Source organism: Macaca mulatta, chromosome 12, assembly GCF_049350105.2.
Source record: "Macaca mulatta isolate MMU2019108-1 chromosome 12, T2T-MMU8v2.0, whole genome shotgun sequence".
NCBI lineage: Eukaryota > Metazoa > Chordata > Mammalia > Primates > Cercopithecidae > Macaca > Macaca mulatta.
Genome location: NC_133417.1, coordinates 62972833 through 62993477, shown reverse-complemented (window position 1 = coordinate 62993477; position 20645 = coordinate 62972833). Strand labels below are relative to the sequence as shown.

The window sequence follows — 20645 nt, the reverse complement described above, 5'->3', positions numbered from 1 at the left end:
AAGGGCTCTGCATACTAGTAAATAAGTATCTGCTTAACGTTTTATTTGATCCCATCACTAAGTCAATTGGTATGTGCTCAGTCCTTAGGGTTTGCTTGTAGCAGTGGTGCAACTATCTGCTCACGACGCTTAAAATGGAAAAATCTGCATTGACTTTTAGTGGTGCACATTTTGGCTCTTCTGTCCAGAGACTATGACCATGTTGTCTCCACGGGGAGGCTGCTGTCAAGAAATGGCAGGCAGGGTGCAAAGGGGCCTGAGTCAGCAGAGCTGGGTTCAAAGTCCAGCTCACCTGTTTCCCAGCTCTGAGAAGGTGGGAAGGTTATTTAACCTTCCTGAGCTACAGTCTATTTTTCTCTTGTAAAGGTGAAGAGCACTGCAATTGGTTGCCTTGTACCCTGGCCTAAGGGTTTTTCAAAATCTGGATTTATCTCCATTTTAGGGTTAAGAAATACTCTAGCTCCAAACCGATTACAACCTTTAATCCTTGTGGTATCTTTTTACCTTTATCAATGATCCTCATGTAGTTCTCGGAGTCCAATATCCTTCATTGTTGGGAACAGCAGAAGAATATAAACGTGGAATTAAAGTCAAGATTCTGCTCCCTCTCATTGAACTGTATTAAGATAATATTATAAAGACTAAATATTTCCCTAAGTTACCAGTGTCTGTCCAAGGAAATAACACTGAATGCTTTAAAAAAAGCCACTGTGAGTGCTGCAAACAACTAGACATAGAAGAGGATTTAAGCAGCACCTAAGCTTAGGCAAATATTAGGCTTCATATATTGTCATGCAAGCCTGTGTCAAAAGGCAGCACTGTCTTTAAAACATGAATGCAAGTTAAACATACTTATCACAAGTTCACAATACAAGAGGATTATCATCTTTATCCAGAATGTTTGGGGCTTAATTAAAGTAGATTTTGCTTTAAGAGAGACACAGATATGTGCATATTATAAAGTGACAGGAGAATGCATTTATTGAGCATTACACAGTGCTTCCATTGTACAGGTTTACCTTATGCTGAAAATTTAGCCTTGGAATAATTGAGTGAATTCCACTATTTCCCTTCACTTGAATCTTTGTTAAAACAGCATTGGATTCCCAACTCTCTTTTCTAAGATAATGAGATCAGGATAGCAGCAGTGACTTATGGGTGTCAGTGGCCTTATTACAGGTAGTTTGTCCGCCTATCAAATATTGAAAAACCCAGAGGTTGTAGATCTAGCAAAATAAATATTTGTATAGACCTTAGAGCAAAGGGAGGCTTGACTTTAAGGCTTTGCTTCCTCTTTTGTGGACAGTTAGGAGATACTCCTAAGTCTTTTAGACAATTCTAAGCCACTTATATGGCTGGGGAATGAAGGTTAAAGTTTGCAATGGCCATTTTCCATGGTGAAAAAGAGTCTAGTGGCCCTTTTTTTTTTTCATTCATTCACTCATTCAGTAAATATTGAAAGTCCATATGGCAGGCAATATTCTAAGTACTGGGGATACAGCAATGACAAACAAGGTCCCTGTTCTTATGGCACTTATATTCTAATGGACAGAAATAATCAATATAGGCCTTCACACATTAATATGCATGAAATAATATATAAGTTAATTTACAAACAGACTGGAAATATAGTCGGTAGTGGTAAATGTGATGCAGATAAATGAAATAGAATGACACCATTGTGAGTGAGTGAGTATAGGTAGTCATGCAAGACTTTTTTGAGGAGGTGAGATTTAGGGTGAGATGTGTAATACTAACTGCAAAGATAATAAGTGGTAATCCACATGGACCCAAGGCTTCCTTGTGCTAAGTAGATATAGAAAGATCTGTTTCTGCAATGGTCCAAACTCTGAGTAATTCATCTAAATTAGTACAATGGCTCTCTAGAAGACCCTTGTTTATGTAAAAAATTGTTATTTATAAGCCATCACCTTAGTATGAATTCAGATTGGTTATCCAGTCATCTGGTAGTACTAAAGGAACAGAAGAGGTCTCAGAGGGCTGTCTGGTGAAACAGGATAGGGTGGGCCATAACTAACAGTGGCGGGGAGGGGGTTGCGGAGACATGCCTATGCACCCTGGGCTCTTAGTGCCAGGTGAAATCTTTTTTTCCATATTGCTTACCATTGGATGCCCTCTCTAACTTTCTCTGTTTCAGCAGCTGTCCGTTAATGCATTCTCAGCCCTTCCCCAAGCAAGCTTTTCTGGCTCACACAAAGTATGTTATAAATGGGTTAAAATCAGAAGGTGCCAGCTTCCAAGTTTCAGTGTTACAGGAAGAGGATGTTATGAAGTAGTAATGAAAGAAGAGAATATGATAGCATCCTATGTATGGGATTTTTGTCTCTATACTTGGTGGCTGATCTTCCAAGGGGCAGCATACCAGGAATCCACCTTTTAAAACAGTAGTATCTGAGGGAGATAAAGAGCCCCTGGCACCATGAAGACATTCGGATAGAAATACTCCCAAGAACTACAGAGCTGCAGATGCAGCCTTTAGTGTGAATGTTGGCAGTCTAGAAGGGGTCTACTCCATGAAAGGCTGCAGCAGTGGCCTGGGAGAGAGCTATTTGCAGGTGAAAATCAGCTACCAGCAGGTCCAGCAGCAGCATAAGAAAGAAAATGCAGTGGGGGCCGGTAACTACAGAAACGTAGAGAAGAAAGTATCCAGGAGGGAAACCTGCAGGTAGCAGAGAGACCAAGGTCACAAGGATTTGCAGCAAGGACAGAAAGGCTCTTAGAATAACTTCACTTAGGTTTCTGCAACATCCTAAAGAGAGAAAGAAAGACTCAGAGTCCAGGTCCACAAGCCTAGAACTCTTCTTGGCTGCCAATTGGTGCCTCTTAAGAAAGAACTGCTGATCATCACCCAGTTTTCACAAAGGCAACATGTTGATATCTCGGCATTTTATATTTAACTATTAATAAAGTGGTTAACAGATTATGTTACACTTACATATTAGGTGGAGACATGACTCAAGTGATCACTTGTTTATATAATAAATAAACGTGAGGAGGCATTTCCTAGAGCAGAAACATCTGAATCCAGGTGTCCCTGCGGGCTGTGTGGGGTGCTGCTTTCCCACTGTCACTAACTTGTAGAGAGAAAAGCAGATGCTCTTGTTCTCGAAAAGAGGGTATTAGCAATGACCTTCAAAAGAGTACAAAGATGGGCTGGGCGTGATAGCTCACTCCTGTAATCCCAGTATTTTGGGAGGCTGAGGCAGGCGGATCACTTAACATCAAGATTTCAAGACCAGCCTGGCTAACATGGTGAAACCCCATCTCTACCAAAAATATAAAAGTTAGCCGGGCATGGTGGCACAAGCTTGTAATTCCAGCTATTCGGGAGGCTGAGGCAGGAGAATCGCTTGAACCTTGGAGGCAAAGGTTGCAGTGAGCTGAGATCACACCACTATACTCAGCCTGAGCAACAGAGGGAGACTCTGTCTCAAAAAAAAAAAAAAGTACAAAAATGCATTGTGTGTTCCTCCCACATTTTTACCAATAATTTACATGTGCATATATTCTGACAGATGCAAGTAGTTAAGGATAGTACTTCGACAATCAATCTCCTTAGCTTTTTTGTAAAATGCATTCTTAGAAATATGACCACATATATTCTGTTTGTAATGTGTAGATTAAAATTGGTTGACTATAAGGAGAAGTATTGCAAGGCAAATTCCACTTATGATAAAAATGAAGCTTTATTGTGCTGTACTTCTTTACTTCTTTGAAGCCTTCCTCTCTGCATATCAGGATGCGACACTTCCCTGGTGTATTGCCAACTTCATGAGCCACTCCTCCTTGGTCTCTCCCATCTCCCTTAACTTTTAATGTTTAAGCAAGGACCTCTTGTCATCTGTGTCTAGACTCATTGTTCGTTATCTTATCCATTGCATAGCTTTAAATGCCATCTATATGCTCTCAACTTAGAATTTTATGTCTCCAGTCCAAACGACCCACCTAAACTCCAGATTCATAAATTCACCTGCTTGCTTGGCCTCCATTTTGATGTCTACTACCCCAACATCTTCACCCCAATTTTTTCTATCCCAGTTATACAACCTCACGCTTCCAGTAGTTTAGGCCATAAACATGGGAGTCGCTTTTAACTCCTGCCTTTCTCCCCAAATTTACATCAAGTCATCAGCAAATGTTGCTGGGTTTGTCTTCAAAATGTTTCTACAATCTGACTACTTCTCACTACCTCCGCTGCTATCACTTTGTCCATCAACTCTCACTAGACTACTGCATTCGCCCTCTCGTTCTTCTCCCTGCTCCACCCTTCACCCCTTTCGGGTCTTCCCAGCTCAGCAGCCACCGTGATTCTGTTAACACACAGGTCAGATCCAGCCACCTCTTTATTCAAAGCTCTCCATTTCACCCAGAGTTCTCACAGTGTCCTATACAATCTGTGTACCTTCCCTCTCTCCTACCATTCTCCACCACTGCCTCTCCCCTCCTGATCTCTTCCCTCTTCCTCCAGTTCTCCCTGAGTGCTCCTCCTGCCTGTGGCTTTGGATTTGCATTGATCAGAATGCTCTTCCCCCAGATAGCCATGTGGCACATTCTCCTCCCATCCTTCCCTGACCGTGCTATTTAAAATTATGACTGATGGACTATTTTAGGAATTTCTTTTTGCATCTTGTCTCGATAAATTCAGTTGTAATAGAAACTACCAGCCACTACCAGGATGAAGGAAACCGAACTTGCTGTCGAGTCTGAACATGTCACCAACTAGCTGTTGACCTTGGGCAACTTGATTTTGACCCTTGAGGTTTAGTTTCCTTATTTGCATAATAGGAATAATGTCCTGGCCACTCACAAGATATTATGAGATAATGTATATTATATACAATTACAAGTCATGCATTCAGCCCAAGGTAATATATAGCTGGACCCCTTTTTCTTCTCCGGAAGTGTAAAAGTAGCTGCATGAAGGAGGAGAATTTGACCCTAAGCATTCATGAAAAGCTTACCTTTTAGACCACAGAGTCCACACATGGCTGTAAACACTGTAGATTCCATTTCAATATTCCTGACGCCAGCTTTATATGCTCTCTTCAAGTAATCTAACTTTTTTTCTCTGGAAAAGGAGCACAGTGCTCCATCTAGTCGGCCTTGGCCTGAAAGGGAGGGGAGAACATTTAGTGACTTGATGTCCCACCCCACTGTCAGTGGCGTCACAAGAGGCTGGCTGTTGGCTGGAGCCCTCCGCGGCTGTCTCTAACTCTGCAGTGTGCTTCCCATGTAGGATAAACTGAGCTGTGTGACTCTTCCTACCAGAGGACCATGGAACGAGGCTGTCCCTGGCTCAGGAGTCTCATATGTAGGAAGGAGCGTCCATGGCCGAGGGCCTCAATTCTGGGGTCAGTCACTGCTGAGTGGCTATGGTAGCCAGCACTGTGCCCAGGCAAATCAGGAAGTGGCGGGTTGCTGTGAGAGCTGCCCTTTGAAGAGAATCTCAGGTTGCTCCAATGACTGGGGAATGGCCCAGGGACGGGTGCTGGGAGAGAAAAAGAGGCTTCCAGACACTAAGCTACTTGAGGATCAGGACAGTGTTTGCACATTGCGCCTCTCCTTATGCCCTTTGCGACACTGTCCGCCTTCCGCCTTTCCGCACACCTCTCAGGCTGCATGCCACCCCTTGTGATCATGTTTTCCTTTCCAGGCTGCTCCCAATATTCATTCGTCACTGAATTTCACCTGTATCCTCCAGTGCAGGCAGAAGCAAGAAAAGGAAAGTCTGATGTCATTACTCCTCCTGTACGCTGTGCACACCCAGAAATAGACCTTCTAATGCCTCCCCACTCCTGAAAAGGCCTGGATTCAAGCAAATGGCCTAATAGCACGCGGTTGCCATCCATTATTTTCGCAATCCCCTTTTTGGTGCTCTTTCCTCTCTTTTTCTCCCTTTCCTCTAACTTTTTCATGCTACCTTCACCCGGGCAGTCTGCTTCCCCTTGTTCCTTCTCTTCTCATTAGAGCTGCCTGCCGACACCTCTGACAGAGTGCGATTTAAGCTGATTCAAACAAGACCTCGCAGGAGCCACGCAGGTAATGCCGACGCAAGTGTCTGGTCGGAGGGGAGCAGCCTCACCCCCGCCTCAGCAAACGTAGCCCCAGATGTGGGTCAGGGCTTGCCAAGGCTGCCATGCATATATTCTACATTTTTAAATGTTAGTTCTTTCAAAAAGCCAGAAATGTGGATGTTCATATAACATTTCCAGATATTGTAAATGTTGGCAAAATAATTCACATTTTTTAAAATGCTGTGCAGGCCAAAGGAAACATTGACTTTAACAAACTGCCATTTGCAAACTCTGCTTAACGTATCAGTGAGTGACCCTCGAGATGGAGGGACTGTGAGTCAGTGGGCTTAAACAGAGGGTCTCAGCCCTTTCAGACCCCAACAGCCCTGCTATTTTACAACAAGTATGTGGTAAAACCACCTTTACTAACTGGAAGTAAAATGTATAGATAATATGACCTATCTCCAAACATAATTTCTTAAAATCCAATATAGTATTTTAAGTTTGATCCAAAGGGAAAATAAAAATAATTTATAATGAAATAGTATGGATTTTGAAAAGAATATAACTATACTGCCAGATTTTCAGAATGCCCTTCAAGGCACGGTACCAACTCTATGTAGATTCTTTCTTCTGGGACGAGAAAAGTTGGGGGTCTGTCTTTGAAGGTTTCTTCCCCTGGGCCTTTCATCTCTAGTAGCAAGCCCGCTACATAGCAGTCACCTTCCATTTGTCTCTAAACTCGGTCTGGGGACCCCTTACTCATGGCTGAGAGACAAAACCCCACTCAGATCACACCATCCAGTGGGATTTATACCTCCTCCCCAAGCATTTCTCCCCATTTTCTGGCCCACTCTTTCCTGGGGACAGAATCCCTTTTAAGGTACAGACGAATGGCAGAAACACAGAATCAGTATACTTCCCTTCTCTTAGAGATGCTAATCTAAGTTAAAGGCATTCAACAGAGATAAGATTTTGTGAACATCACTAATTACATTTTAGTGTTCAATTTGTTCTTGGAGGATTAAATTCACCCTCAATAGAAATTCATTCTGGGTGTTTCTCTGCTGCTCGTTATGTCCTTGTGTCTTTATGCTTTAGTAAGTAAAAAAAGGCTGTTTCAGTTCCTTTTTAATCCACAAATATTAATTTTCTAAAGGAGAGCTTTTAATATAAATTATGGGTTTGAATAACAAAGAGTTGCTGGCATTTTTCTGTTGCCTTCCCAGTTTATAAACTGTTCTCACCTTCATAAAAATCATAGGTACACATTGTATGTCCAATGAGGGTTGGGAAGTTGGGGATTTCTTTGCTACAGTTGAACAGTTCTTCAGATAGTTCCTTGTCAAGTTCCGTACTTCGGGTGACGATGTTGTCCAAAATGACCTGTTCAAACTGGGGCTTAAAGAAGGAGTCTACAGCTATATCTGTTATTACAACAGTCCCTGGTGCAATCCCTGCAATGTGATAATAAATGATTACAGAAGAATATCATTTAGAGTTTACTTTTGACACATAGCATGTGTAACCAATTCTGCAAACATTAATGCTAGCTGCTAATGAGTCTCCCTGTTTTCAACTTTAAAATTATTTTCTTTTCCCAATGCAATTAAATAACATTCAGAAGAGGCATTTACATTTGTTGTCTTTCCAAATGCATATTTACAATGTGATGGGGTTTAGATTTCAAGACAAACATGACTCTTGGACATGCAAATTAGTGCCAGCTTTTGGGCTCAAAACTGAATAAATTAGGTCAGGAAAAAAATAAATAAGCCTGCCAGCAAGTAGCTTTCATAAAGTGATGTGACTTCTTAATATTTAATCTTCTCGTGACTTCTTGATTACTGTAATTTCTTTGCATCTCTATCCTCTTTTTCTTCTGATTCTTGTCACATTTGTTCCCTCCCCGACTCCATGTAAATCAGGCCTCTTGGCTGACCTTCCATGGCTACAAACTCTGGGGTGCTCAAGGGACTTGGGCTTACTTAAGAAACTGTTTTCTGCTAACTGCTAGTCTCCCTGCCTGGCATGCCCTCTCATCCTCCCCCCACCTTTTCATCACACCCCAAGTCACTCTTCAGGTGTCAGCTTAATTTACTTCCTGAAAAAGGTCTGAATCCACAGAAGGGAAGCAAACAAATGAAAAAATTAAAAGGCAACACAGACAGGTTACACTAAATTTCCCCAGGCCCAGTTTTGACCCAGCTTTTGACCCAGTCTCATTTCTATTTAGAGTCTGAATAAGAAGATATATCTTCATAGATGCCCTAGACTCTCTCTGTCCTAACAATTTTTATAATTACCCATTTGTTTATCTTTTTCTCTGATAGAACATAAACTCTATAAAGGCAAGAACTGTGTCTGTTCACTGCTCTCTCCTGGTCTAGCTCTGTGCCTGCCACATTATAGGTACTCAATAACAATTTGTCGAATGAGTGAATGTTTTCACAAAGATGCCATAGATTATAGCTCTGCAAGCCTATGGTTCATAAACCAAATCCTGTCTTTGTAAATAAAGTTTTATTATCACACAGCCACACCCATTTATTTACATATTGTCTATAGCTGCTTTCAAGCTCTAGTGGCAGAGTTGAGAAGTTGCAATAGAAATCACACAGTCAGCAAATCCTAAAATATTTACTATCTTGTCCTTTACAGAAAAAGCTTGACAATCCCTGCTATAGAGTATAGCCTTATCCTTCAGGGTGGCATAAATTTTGATATTGATCAAAGTAGACTTAATTACAAAATGCTTTAGAGGATCCAACTAGAGACCCAAGGTGGCCACTGATAATAGGTCCTTGTTGGGTGAACTACTTTTTATTTTTTTAATTTTATTTCTATTTTTATTTTTTTGAGATGGGGTCTTGCTCTGTCACCCAGGCTGTAATGTAGTGGGGTGATCTCAGCTCACTACAGTCTCTGCCTCTTGGGTTCAAGCAATCCTCTTGCCTCAGCCTCCAGAGTAGCTAGGACTACAGGCACACACCACCACACCTAACTAATTTTTTATATTTTTAGTAGAGATTTCACCATGTTGGCCAGGCTGCTGTCAAACTCCTGGCCTCAAGTGATCCACTGCCTCGGCCTCCCAAAGTGCTGGGATTATAGGTGTGAGTCGTTGTGCCTGGCCAGATGCTTTTCAAACAATCCAAGTAAGTGGCTCCTTGAATTGTTCACAATGTCCTAAGAAAGTGATTGAGAGGGAAGTTGAAAGCATATACATAAAAATGATGTTATTTATATGCCATCCTGATATTTAAATGTGTTAGTGTATTATGTCATGGTTAAGGTTTCTCAAAGGTCAACGTACTATTTAACTGAGTACTTTATGCTTATCAAGGTGTGTTGGCTCATGTAGGAAGGGATCATGTGAGCAACATAATACTGTGTACATCTTTCATCTCCAAATGCAAAACTGCTTAAAACAAAATAAGCAAATACAACTTTTTGATAAGCTAAGAGTTCTTAATGAGGATAAAACTTCAAAATGAAGGTGTCTACACCAGCACAGTGGGTTAATTTGCCACCATCCATGGGCCTTCATTGTGTGCTGTATGTATCATGTTGCCATGAAATAAAAGACCATTATCAAGAGCTAGATGGTCATTGGAGCACCTTGCCCATGCTGGTGTTCATTAATATCAAGTGGTAACTGTAGCAGTCCGGACTTTACAATGCATGAATGTGGGCTCTGAAGGCAGATCCTTGTAACCCACAACCCAAGAATTATGAGCAACTTTAATAGCTATGTTATCTGAAATTCATGCCCAAATGAGTAGTTCCCTACTACTGATTATTTGGGGTATTGGATAAACTACAATCTAGAAGGATGCCTGATCTAACACTTATTGCTAACACTCTACTTCTCTCTCTGGATGGATATACACAAAGGTCTTACTTTCTCCCAGATGTAAGGGCCTTGGCTGGACTTGATTCCTGGACCACGGCTGTGGAAAGGCCACCATCTTTTCCAACGTGTATGATTTCTAGTGACGCATGGCTCAGCCATGGTGGCTTTGTGATGTTGAACACAACACTTCTCCAGCTATTTGTGTGAGGATTACTGACATCCCTTTTTGCTCCATAAATGTCTAATTCTACAACCATTTCTCTTCCTAAATCTCAGCCCTTTTTATAATGCCCATTCAGTTCTATCGCCCTGTCAACCAAACTTCTCCATTTACCATGTGCAGTCTGTGTTTGCATTTTGGTGACATGGTAAAATCATACCCTGACAAGATGTGCTCCTTAAGAAAAAGCTGAAGAAGAAGACATTTCCTCAAAACTTCATCACAACAGATTCTGGAAGCAAAAACAAGGCCTCTTTACAGATGCCTGAGAAGCCAAAGAAGAAGGGAGGTCAGGAGGCTCTGTGAAAACTTTAGGAAGCATCATTTAAGCCTTCCCTGAAAGCCTGGCCTGGGTTCTTTCTGGTGTACTGATGAGGAAAAGATACAGCCAACAGAGGTGATGTAGTAACTGATGTGAGCAAAAAGCAATGTTTTTCTAAGAGCTTCGCAGTTTGCTCACTTAGCTGATGAAACTGGGAAATTTTTGTGATTTTTTTTTTACTTGAACACACTTATTTCTGTTACTTTAAAAAATTCCTGGCTGGGCGCGGTGGCTCACGCCAGTAATCCCAGCACTTTGGGAGGCCAAGGGGGGCAGATCACGAGGTCAGGAGATCGAGACCATCCTGGCTAACACAGTGAAACCCTGTCTCTACTAAAAATACAAAAAATTAGCCGGGCATGGTGGCGGGTGCCTGTAGTCCCAGCTACTCGGGAGGCTGAGGCAGAAGAATGGCCTGAACCCAGGAGGCGGAGCTTGCAGTGACCCGAGATTGCACCACTGCACTCTAGCCTGGGCGGCAGAGCGAGACTCTGTCTCAAAAACAAAAACAACAACAAAAAAATTCCTAAGACTTGAAATTTACCCCTGCCCTCAAAACACATCTTCTAGCAACTTTTCTACTCTTCCCTTTATAAACACCTAAGACCATCCTGCAATAGGCAGTGAGATCTCTCCCTGTGGGTTTCAATAAAGAAAAAAGGAAGAAAAGAAAAACGCAATGTGGGCAGATTTCCTTGAATTTCCTCAAGTCCAGCCTTCTGACACTTTTTAGCCCATCTGGGCTTCTGCTGGGCTCTGAATAGGATGGTATATTTTGGCAGCTATCACGTGTGTAAGGATCACTCAATTCTAATAGAAATCAATCCGTCTCACCTATTCCCCCTGATGTACCAATTCTAATAATGGTGACATCGCAGCACCGTGCATGGTGGAGTAATTTGATGAGTTCATGAAGCATAATAGAAATGGAGGGGATGCCCATGCCGTGCTGTTGAGAGAAAGAGAAAGTCTTCATACATCTTGCAAAGTGATACATGAACAGGACATATCTTCTTCCTTCATTACAAGTTAACAGGCCTCAGATAAATTTACATAATCATTAAGACTTTGCCAATGCTGAGGAAAACGTAAGTCCTCCCTAACTGGCGCCTACATGACATGCTGACAGATGTGTCCATCTGTGAAGATCAGAGGGAGGCGTCTCGCTGCCAGTTCTGTTGACTTCAGCCCTCATCAGCAAGAGCAGAACGGGGGGATGGTATGGTATACAGGTGTGTCAGGGCAGAGCCATTTCCCATCTTCCCACTGGGCTCTTCATGATGAGCCTTTGAAAAAGAGCTTTTTGCACGATTGACTTGATTTTGAGGAAATATAATTTCGGCCTCCAAATCAAGAGTCCTTTTCAACCATATTAAATGAAATAGTGAATCCATTTCATTTGCTTTTAATTTTGTGTGCTTTGAAAGGTACTAGGGTAGAAACGTGGGCTAGATTCCCCACTTCACAATTTTAAACTTATACTGAACATGGAAGTGAGTTTAAATTACTATAGATCATGACCATAACCCTGTTTTATTCAGTATTCAGGACAGTGGAATCAATGTCAACAGGAAAGGGATCAACACAGGCTGGAGGATTTAGCAACTCCTGGTGTCTACACGATGTCCTAATAACCCTCCAGAAAGATCTTCCATTCTGTAATTTGTAGAAACTGGAACTGAATTCAAAACTGGTAGTAACTTCATTCCTGACATGACAGCAGAGAGTCAAATGTGCTCCTCAATGTGTCCTACTCTTGGATACAAAGACTTTGGAAAACCACTGGCCGTGACCATGATGTTTTCACCTGAACTTCCTCCTTCTATCAAGAATGTTGAGCTATGGAAATTTCGAACCTCTGCGTTCCCCCTTTCTGGTTCCCACTGAATATGCCCTGACTTTCAAATGCTTAGTAAGCGTTCTGGAGCCAGGAATCAAACTTGTATTGATTTGTATATCCAAAATTAAAAAGTCTGGGACTTTGGAACTGCCTCTGTGACTAATGAATAAACTCTCTCAGTATTATTTTTTCTTACCTAATTTTCTTACTATAATTAAGATGAATTATTATATGATCTCTCAGAGTCCTTCCAGTTCAGACATTTAGTAAGTTAATGATTGTCACTTATTATGTGACGCGTTGATGAAAGGACAAATGGACTTGTGCTCTCTTTCACACACATTTACCCCATTCAACCGCTACTGCAGAGGAAGAGTTTTCAAAGAAGGAATCACAGTTGTCAGTCCCCTGCCTGCCTAGTAAGGCCCATTTCTAATTGGTAACCTTGGCATGACACATATTTCAGGTCTTTTTCCCGACAGGACAGCAGGATCAGTCTATTGCTGTTTTCATTTCTTCCTCTGAAGTTTTACTGCTTATTTATGGCAGTGCCACATTTTTAAGAAACTTAACATTTTTGTGTTTCTCCATTTACTGTACAAAAAACAGTTATCGTCTAAAAGTCCAGCAAATGTTGGTAAGAAAAAATTTGCCAAGATCAGTGGATATTCAGCTTCCTTCTAATGTAGATATTCTGTAATCGTTTATTGAATGCACAAGCGAATAATTGAATGGATTCCCATTTGAACAGGTTTCAGGCTCTCTTGGCCCAGAGAGGAGATCAATTTAGCTGCCTCATTGTTGTTGCATAATTTTCTCTTCTTTACCCCAGGTTTTCATCAATGCTCGTCCACACTGTAGGGCAATCCATGGATGATGCCTATTCCCTCTGGTAGGAGCCACTTACAGCTCAGTTCCTTAGAATTGCCACCCTGTGCAGGAGATTCTTCCCCTGTCCCCTGGCATGCCTGCCTGTGCCTCTTATGAGGATTGCACTGCCCAGAAATGTGATGGCTTCAGAGTTATTGCTTCGGAATACAGCCCTGTGCAGAGGGATAAACATGGGAAGGCAAATTGGACACCTATGCACATACGCCCTCATCAGTGTGTGCCCAGCTGAGTCCAAGGGGGAAATGGTCTGCATGTTCCCTAAAACTGCAAATCATTCCCCTTTCATTTTGTCTTAGGACACTGTGTGCTTCCGTAACTGTTCACATGTTCTAAATGCAGGACAGTAATTCACAAGAGCTCAGTAGAAATGCATTAGCAGCTTTTCAGCGAGCTTATTATGGTGTTAAACAGCAGCACTTTAGCAGTCCTGAAAATTAGCCTATGTGTACTAAAAGCTCAACATTCCCAAAGCTGGGTAAGGGATAGAGGAAGGAAAATTGCCGTTGAGTGGGGGGAGTGAGGGGTGTTAACCAGTTACAGAGTAAAGAGAAAGGAGGGGTGCTTTGAGTATTTTCCCCCTAATTTGAATATCTAAGTGGTAACTAATAAACAAAAATGATGCTGCATGCTATGTTCTGCCCTGGGGGCTTTTTCCAATAAGAAACTCATACGTGGACACCTAGCTTAATTGTGTAAGAATGCAAAGCAGGAGGGAAAAAGAACTCCTACATGTAAAAGTTCCCACTTTTTTGTCTAGCCTGCAATGACTAGCTGAAATGCAACCATGGATACTCACACTGATGGTGAGCACAGGCCCGGTTTTGTACATACACTATCTGTCTGTCCCAGCACAGATGTCTTTTATGTCTTCTTCAGCTTCCTCCAACCCAAGCTCCTTGTGCATAAACAGTGCAAATGCTTTCATTCTGTTGGGGCTCCCACCAACACAGACAAACTGTTAATAAAAATAAACAAGGGCCTGCCATGGTAACTGGGATAAGAACCACGGGTCAGTTTCAACTCTAATTTTTTATTTTACTTTTTAGTTAATTTACTTAAGAGTGTGTAGATGTCATGGTTTATGTTCCATGAATTAGCTATTTTGCATCAACCTGTAAATAAGGCAACAGATGCAAAGTTTTATGCACTAAATTAGTAAAAAAAAAAAATCACAAATCAAAATAAATGTTCATATTATTCAAGGAGGTGTTTCCTGGTGTTTTTGTTTATAGTGAACACCAACCAGCATCTTAAATTGACATAGACAGCCTATTGTTGAGCATTACCATGACATATGCTTAGGATGTAAGTTCTGAGGCCACAGCATGTAAGTGATACAAGAGCAAAAGGAGAACTACCAGTTTTAGGTATGTTTTCTGATTCCGCATCCCCCATCATAAATTTGTATTGTGAAATGGATTATGTGAACTTAAAATTTTAAAGGAATCATTTCAAGACTTTTAAATTTCTTATTCAGAAGAAATTCTCATGGAACAAGCCTTATTATTGTAAATGTGGGATCTCCCTGTGGCATTTCATCAATTCCAGTGATTTATTTTTGTTTTTGCTTTATTCACATTTTCCCTTCTCTGAAATTAGGATAGGTGTTGCAGTCAGGGATGTCTAATAGAAGATGGCAATACAATTGTCTGGCAGTTACTCATACAACAGTCTGTTTAGGGGTACACTAGCCCCAGGGACCAGGAATGGGAGAGGTAGATGCCAGGGAGAGAAGCAGAGAAGCACTAGGGGTCGGCAACAAGAGAGTGAGCACTGGCAGACTCTCACACCCAGGAGGAAGCACAGGCCACAGCAAGGTGGCAAGAGTCAAATCCTCCAGGATTCTGAAGTAAGTGGCGAGGAAAATGCAAAGAGAGAGAAGACAACATAGCTGAGGGTCTGCCCTTTGAGGTTGGGTAAACCTGGCTTTGAACTCCAACCCCATCAGTGAGTAAGAAGCTTGCTCAGTGTCACACAAATAAGCTATGTGCCTCAGACCATCTCCAATATAGGAAAAACACAGTACCCCTCAGAGGGTTTTGAAAGAAGAACGTGAGATTGCATATGGCAAAGGACATTGCACAAGTCCAGACACGTTCTCAGTGATGGACAAATGGTAACCGTTAATTTATATATCATGTAGCAATTTTCTATTCCTGCTTCTGAACTTGCTTACTATTCCTATATTGCAGAATTTAGTACAAATGAAGCTGGTCTGAGTCCTCTAGTAAGGAAAAGGCAGTTGGTGGTATCTAGCTGATGTGGGCAGCATTGGACAGAGGATTGGGAGGGCTGACGAGGTCCATCACAGAGATAAAGAATATCTGTCTAATGAAATACCTAACTGAGGTTATAGAATAGGTGGCCCCATTCACAAATGATTTACTCTAACTATTGGGTGGTCTGATAACATGATGCATCCTGTTTCCATTTAGCAATAGTTCCTGAGCTACACTCTTTTGCAATTAGTGGTGTTATTAGCCCTGTATCCAGGCCCTCTGCTTCTCTTCTACTCTTAACATTGTCATTTCTCTGCCTTCTTATGAGTTTCTCTGATGAAGCCTTAAGCTAGTAATGAACTGCAATAGAAGTCAGCCATAAAGACTGGTAACAAAGAGGTTAAGACCATGGCTTCAGGTGAGTTTTAAACTTGTTATTAATAATTCATGGAATTTTCTTCTTTGTTGGTGTGGATAGTTAAGACTTGGCTCACGATCTAAGTCCGAGGAAATTTTTAAAACACAGTACAGTAGTTTGAAAATAACCTCATTGTGTGGTGCCAGCGAATGTAAATTACAACTATTCAGATTGACCATAAAACCAAAACAGATGTTAGAATAGCTTGTGGTTTGAATTCTCCTTTGAACTGTAGATGTTGCTATAATCAACAGGAATTCCTGAATATTTCTGGAGACATAAAGATCATATGCACAGACAGAAGCAGCTTGGTTTTTAAAGCCTTCCTTACTCCTAAACCAGACTCACTAAACATCATCTCTGGACACAGTTTTCAGTCTGGCTGCTTTAATGAGAAGTAAAATATGGCTGAAGACCACCAACCAACATTGACCTTAAGTGACATTTACAGTGTTTTTGTCTCAAACAAAACGATCAATTGTCCTGGTTTTATCAAAGAAGTTAGAAACACAATGGGAAGGAGTCAGAGGCATTACAAAAATATGTTAAGGACTTTGGCTAATGACTGCCAGAAAAAAGCTCAGCTTTAGATATCCCTAGTATCTTAAAAGTCTTAACTATGCCATGTTGTATGAATCTGGTCTATTGCATCTTATGCATTTTCTACATTAACAAGGGAATATAAATACATTCAAAATGCATATTATATGGTATTATAAAGTAATAATTTTACATATTACTAGAAATTTCTAGTGAGAGATTAGAGGATATCAGTTAGTGATTTTATAAAAGACATATTTGGATGTTGATATCGAATAGATAACTCCTAAGGATCCTCCACCGTATGTATTAATTGTCTGAATCTTTCTAGTGAGTGTGGCAGAGATTGATTAGCTGTTCACCTAAACAGTTTGCCGTTCTTTCTGGGCACCCAGCTAAACTTAACATCTCAGCCTCCTTTCCAGTTAGACAAGGTCATATGTCTGAGTTCCAGTGACTAGAATTTGAGCAGAAGTAATGGGTACCATTTCCAGTCCTAGCCCATAGAAATCTCCTATCCTACAAGGAGGATGTATTGGTGACCCTACATATTGTCACTCTCATCTGCTGGACAGATGTTGACACACTGGGAAACAGCAATTTATGCCTTGAAGGAAACAGAGTCACAATAATGGAAGGAGCCTGGGTCCTTGAATCATCAGTTGTAGGGAAACCATCCATCAACCAAGAACTCCCACTTTGTACCTAATATGAGTGAGAAGTAAACTTAACTTGTATTAAGCTACTGAGATTTTGCAGTAGCACATAGCAAAAATTTTTAAATATGGTAAGAATATGAAGGAAATGGGAGCGATTGCTGGAGTCTGAAGTTTCAACTTTATACACCCAGAGTTCTCCTTTCTTTGAAGATAATGCTCTTAATAATGATTATCATCTCTGTGAAGACAAGGCTGAGTTTTCAGGTACTGATGGATTATGTCCTCTTTTCTGAGCCAGGGCTGCTGCCCTGAGATTTAAGGGACTCAAGAAATTGAATGTAGAATGTTCTCGTTCAAAGAGGAGAACATGGCTGGAGGAAGGCAAGTTTCTGAGGAAACCATCTATGAGAATAAATCAGACTTTACCTGTTGCCTTGAAAAAATTCTAGTTCAGGTTAAATGGCCAGTTCCGATCATTTGGAACTAGGTTACCTGCTCCTCAATTTATACACACACACACACACACACACACACACACACACACACACACACTCTCTCTCTCTCTCTCTCTTTTGCCTCCTATTCATCAAAGTGGCTCAATCAGTAGAGTTGCTCTCTGATGGGATAAACAGGTTTGAAACAGAGCATATCTTTGTATCCAAAAGATAATTTACTGAAGGTTCACAACCAGGTGGGTGGTGAATGTATAAGGTTGGATAGTGGTTATGATAAACAGTGTGTGAGAATAAGTGCTGAACAAAATCTGGACAGACAGAGATGTGAAGGTCTGGTTCCTGGGATTATAACCGAGATGCGACAACTATGTGTGTGCATGTGTGTGTGTGTGTGTGTGTGTGCACACATGAGCGAGAGATACATGCGAGTCCCTTTATTTTTATCTCTAAAACAAAGCTTTCCATCCCAATGATTTCCCAGAAACTAATACTTGGACTACTAAAAAGTACTAAAACATAGTGCTTTTATTTTTGTTTTTGTGTTGGTTTGTTTCGTTTGAACAGAGAAAGAGCCATTTTTTTTTTTTAATCAGAGAAACCTAAGTTTTAATCTCAGTTGTTTCACATACCAGCTGTGTTGTGCCTATTACAGATAAACATATATTATATATATGTTATATCACTATGTATATATTTGAGCCTGGGTTTTCTCATCTGTAAAGTGGAGATAATAACTACTTTAGTTGCTGTGGGGACTGACTGTACCATTCACACGTGCCACACAGAGTCTGATATATAGAAAGCACTCCATAAATGGTAGAAGAGAGACAGAAACCCAGAAATGTAGATAGCAAATCACTTTCTGCCTCAAATACATGTCTCAAGTCTTTTAAATGTATTAACCAGCTATGTGTCTTAGTTCATTAATTATGAAAAGTCTTTCAATTAATCAGAGTCATCTCTAGACAAAGGTCCTGGGATATTATTGTGAGGCATGAACCTCAAATCTAACATTTGAATTCTGGTACAATCTGATTATTGAGTATTAAAAACCGCCTTGATCAATGACTCTTGGAGCATAAGTAAACCAAAACAGCAGCAGGGGAAGAGGTTACATTGAGAAGATGAAGCACAAGATAGAGGGAGGTGACACAAAGGCAAGGAGTGCAGCCTGGAGAGGAGTGAAGAAACGGTGGGTCACCTCGCTGTGAGGACACCCACCCAAACCCTCACACTTTCCTGCCTAGGAGAGAGGGAGTGGGAGAAGGCCACTCAGCACCTACTGACCATAGGCATCGTAGATCGATTTCTTCTCATTTTCCAACTTTTTTTCTTTCCCTCCCTCCTTAGTTTCTTGTTCCCTTCCTTTTCCTCTGCCTCCAACCTCTTCCTCCTCCTCCTTCTTAACCTCCCCCTCTTCTTCCTCCCCTTTTCTCACCTGCCTCTTGACCCAATGGGTAAGTGAAAGAGCTAGGATTAAATAATTATGGACAATCCTGAGTTACTGTGACCCAAAGGGTCCTCCTAGTGCAATGAGCAAGGACCCTAGAGATTGGACTTGGAAGAACTTGGTCCAGGTCTCAGCGCCACCACTCTGTGGTGTAACTGTAACCTTCTTCCACCTCTCTGAACTTAATTTTCTTGTTTTATGGAGAGAGTTAATATCTGCTAAACCCACCTAAAAGAGCTAAATCTGCAGATGTTAGTGAGATAGTACATGTGACGCTTTTATTTTTGTTATTGTAATTGCCAAAGAAATGAAAAAGTCAGATGAAAACTGCGCGATTCTCCATTAGTGCAACTGTAAATAGATATAGTCTTTTGGAAAACAAAGTTCTTTAAAAATCCAGTCTCTTTGAGCATTTCTGTGAATCACCCTAAGCAAACTGACCTAAATGTAGAAAATCTTCAGGTACAAAAATATTCATTTGAGTCCTGTTTATAATGGAAAATATTTTAGCATAAAAGTTAATAATAGTCTCTGTAATGTGTGGTACACCACTTGACACCCATAAATGATATGTTTCAAAAGAATGTAATAATATGGAGAAATGTTAATGATGTAAAGCTAAATGATAAAGTGTAGAATGCAGCTATATAGTTACAACTATTTTAAAGTCTATTCATTAAAAATGATTGAAAGAAATAAATGAGTTGATCGTGTCTATGTTTAGGTGGTAGGACTACTGGGTGTTTTTTAAAAATCATATTCTTTTTTGTATTCCCTGTTTTAAATAAGGAATACAAATTACAAATTGCTTATATAATTAAAATACATGTCAGATAAAACAATGCAGAAGTACAATTTTATGTAGTATTTAATAAATAATTTTTATGAAATATTTCTTACGAAACAAAATCTTAATATGAAATATTAGATAATGATTATTTTCCAGAAGTGAAATAATATTGTTAGTTTTGTTGAGTTATTTTTATGATTTAATAAAATGAGAACTAGTGAGATTAAGCTATAAATGTAGATGTTAGTGAGCTGAATCTGTTAAAACATAATGAATTCTCAACACCCAGCAGTATTGTCAATAAAATTGTATTTATCTCCAGGGACCAGAGTAGTCAAATAACATGTTTGCATTAGATTTAGTTTGGGAACCTTTATGTCTTGTTGGGGTGGAAATGATTGTTCATGATATACACATTCCAAATTGTTTCAGAGAATGAGTGTGACTTTAGTTCCTGTTGGGACTTCACTAGCCAATGGTGTATAGATTATTCTGGCAAGGTAAGAAGAAAAATTAGTAGAAAAAACTCAATCATTTTTCCTGAAATTAGAAATGTTTTTACCTTTACATCTCCAAACATTGCTGGTAGGTTGTGTGTTTTTGTTCCCAAATCCAAGTGATAGAGAATGTCTTCATCCATTGAATCCAAGTAAGGATTTTTAACATGAACAAACCTTTTTCTGGAAAAAAAAAATTACACAAAGAAGATATAAAAGAATTTTGAGAGAAAGCTCACAAGAAAGAAAGTCTGAACATAAACCTTCCTTTAGGGTTAAATTATTCGTTGAGAAGCAATGCAGTATAACAATAATTATGGCGAATATTTGCTCTCACTATGTGCCAAACATAGCACTAAGCATGAAAATGGCATGAAAACTGCATATAACAAATTCATTAACTCATTTGTGCCATAACTGCTGTATTAGCTGGGTAAGATTAATAATTTAGTT

At 40.3% G+C, this 20645-nt stretch overlaps 1 protein-coding gene across 1 annotated transcript in view; it reads right to left on the bottom strand.

Moving 5' to 3' along the window:
- Positions 1-20645, bottom strand: part of UPP2 (uridine phosphorylase 2) — a 31610-nt gene that overhangs the window by 7050 nt on the left and 3915 nt on the right. Inside the window, exons 2-5 of the mRNA XM_015110188.3 lie at positions 20258-20375; positions 11268-11382; positions 7283-7492; positions 4983-5129 (exon numbers count right to left, since the gene is read on the bottom strand). Of these exons, the coding sequence (XP_014965674.3) occupies positions 4983-5129; positions 7283-7492; positions 11268-11382; positions 20258-20375 (590 nt within the window). The remainder of the gene's footprint in view (positions 1-4982; positions 5130-7282; positions 7493-11267; positions 11383-20257; positions 20376-20645) is intronic.